The 1,760-nt window shown below is 42.2% G+C and overlaps 1 protein-coding gene across 1 annotated transcript; it reads left to right on the forward strand.

The window, feature by feature from the left end:
- Positions 1–12: 12 nt before the first annotated feature.
- LOC109509698 (lethal(3)malignant brain tumor-like protein 1) lies at positions 13–1,594 on the forward strand (the record flags this gene model as incomplete). Its single annotated transcript, XM_019859517.1, has 3 exons — positions 13–159; positions 893–955; positions 1,041–1,594. Coding segments are annotated over 3 exons (339 nt in total), but the record flags the coding sequence as incomplete, so codon positions are not given.
- Positions 1,595–1,760: the final 166 nt, after the last annotated feature.

The raw sequence follows: 1,760 nt of genomic DNA on the forward strand, positions 1-1,760 counted from the left end.
ATTTCCCTCCAGCAAGCCCTTCACGAGTCGGTGTTCTCCCCTGGCGTCTCTGCTGCTCCCCCCCACCGGGTGGCGCTGTGCTGGGACAAACACTGTCAGTTGCTGCCTGAGGTTTTGGGGCTCACCGCCAAGAGGGTGGCGGGATGGAGCACTGAGGAGGTCAGGCATTCAGCATGCACTCTTGCGATTGATATGATCATGACTCTACAGTCTTCCTTCGGTATATTCCGATTCATCGTTCATCTGTTATGTAACGTTAACTATCTGTCCCAATGCGAAAATCTGTGGAGCGATAGTTTCTAGGGCGTTTTCATCCTCCTCCTATTTTGTCAGCTTTGACGCAGTGTCTAAACTGCTGTTACAGTTCTGATAGTACTTCTCAGGGCAGCAATTTATCAACCCTTGGGACAGTCGAAAACGCGGTGTGAAAAAGCGTAGAGTCACTTAATTGTCAGCGAACTGGAATCAATCATCACCGAAATAGATGTGAGCATCCCTATTTACTTCTGTGGATATCAGAGCAATCGCTCTGGTGTTTTATGGACATTCTGCTTTCTCTATAAGGAGGGAAACACTTAACGTCCATAAAATGCAAAATATTGAGGGAATTGTTTTAATATTTTCAGGGGTTGAAGTGGGCAAGTGTACAGACGTGCACATAAATTTGGGTGATAACCAGTTGTAGTTTTCGGACATTAAGTACGCTTTTTTTCAAGAGTTCTCATGGAATCTAAAAGCCTAACATCCATAAAATCCCAAATACTGGGGCCGTCGTTCAATATTTTCCGTGGTTGAAGTGAGAATTTAGTCGAGATGTGGAAGTGGTCATGACTTAGCTGACATTTCCAGGCAGTGTGAAAAGGGGCTCGCGTTTTAATTGTTTTTCCACCAGGTGGCCAGTTTTGTAAAAGGACTTCCAGGGTGTAAAGAACATGCTGCTACATTTAAAACGGAGGTAACTTTCTCGACAGCTTTTAATATATCGAGCGATTTAGATTTGATGTTTTAGTAGTGAAATCTATTTATTTTGTTGCCTCCAGCAAATAGATGGCGAGGCCTTTCTGCTGCTCACCCAATCGGACATCGTCAAGATCCTGTCCATCAAGCTGGGCCCTGCCCTGAAGATCTACAACTCCATCCTCATGTTTAAGAGTGCCGATGAAGAATAACTGGAGGCTCCCAACAGAAACGTTGACAGAAAAGCCATCAGCTTCAATTAATTGCTCTCTTCTCAATGGACTTAAAAGGGGGGGAGGGGTGTCCCTTGTATTGTTTACTGAAACGTCCAATAACTACAAACAGCTGCAAAAATGTTCCTTACATTGTTTGTGAGATGTCGCGCCCCCCCAAACACACACACAATTTTTTTTTTTTTTACAGCTTTCAAAGCTGATTGTTCAAGCAACATTGTTTTTGTTTGTTTCAATGAATGGCACTATGATTTGTTTTATTCTCGCACTGTAAAGCAAGTGAGAACTGAGAACAGTATTAGTGATGTGACGGTGAAAACCCCTTTTCCCAACAGGAGCTGCTTCAGTTTTTTTTCATGTAATCTCAGAGCGTTGTTTGAAATTTAACTACCATTTGAACAAAACAGACATATTACTCTGTATATACGGTATATTGAGGATTTGAAGGTGTTTGTTTTAAGTACACAGTGAGCTGTAGGTTTTCCCCCTCACTGGTCTAACTGGTAATTCACGAAAATTCCTGTTTTTATCATTGCTTTGATGGCACATGAATGTAAAAAAAAAAAAAAA

Source organism: Hippocampus comes, unplaced genomic scaffold, assembly GCF_001891065.2.
Source record: "Hippocampus comes isolate QL1 unplaced genomic scaffold, H_comes_QL1_v1.1 C17008575, whole genome shotgun sequence".
In the NCBI taxonomy this organism is placed as follows: domain Eukaryota; kingdom Metazoa; phylum Chordata; class Actinopteri; order Syngnathiformes; family Syngnathidae; genus Hippocampus; species Hippocampus comes.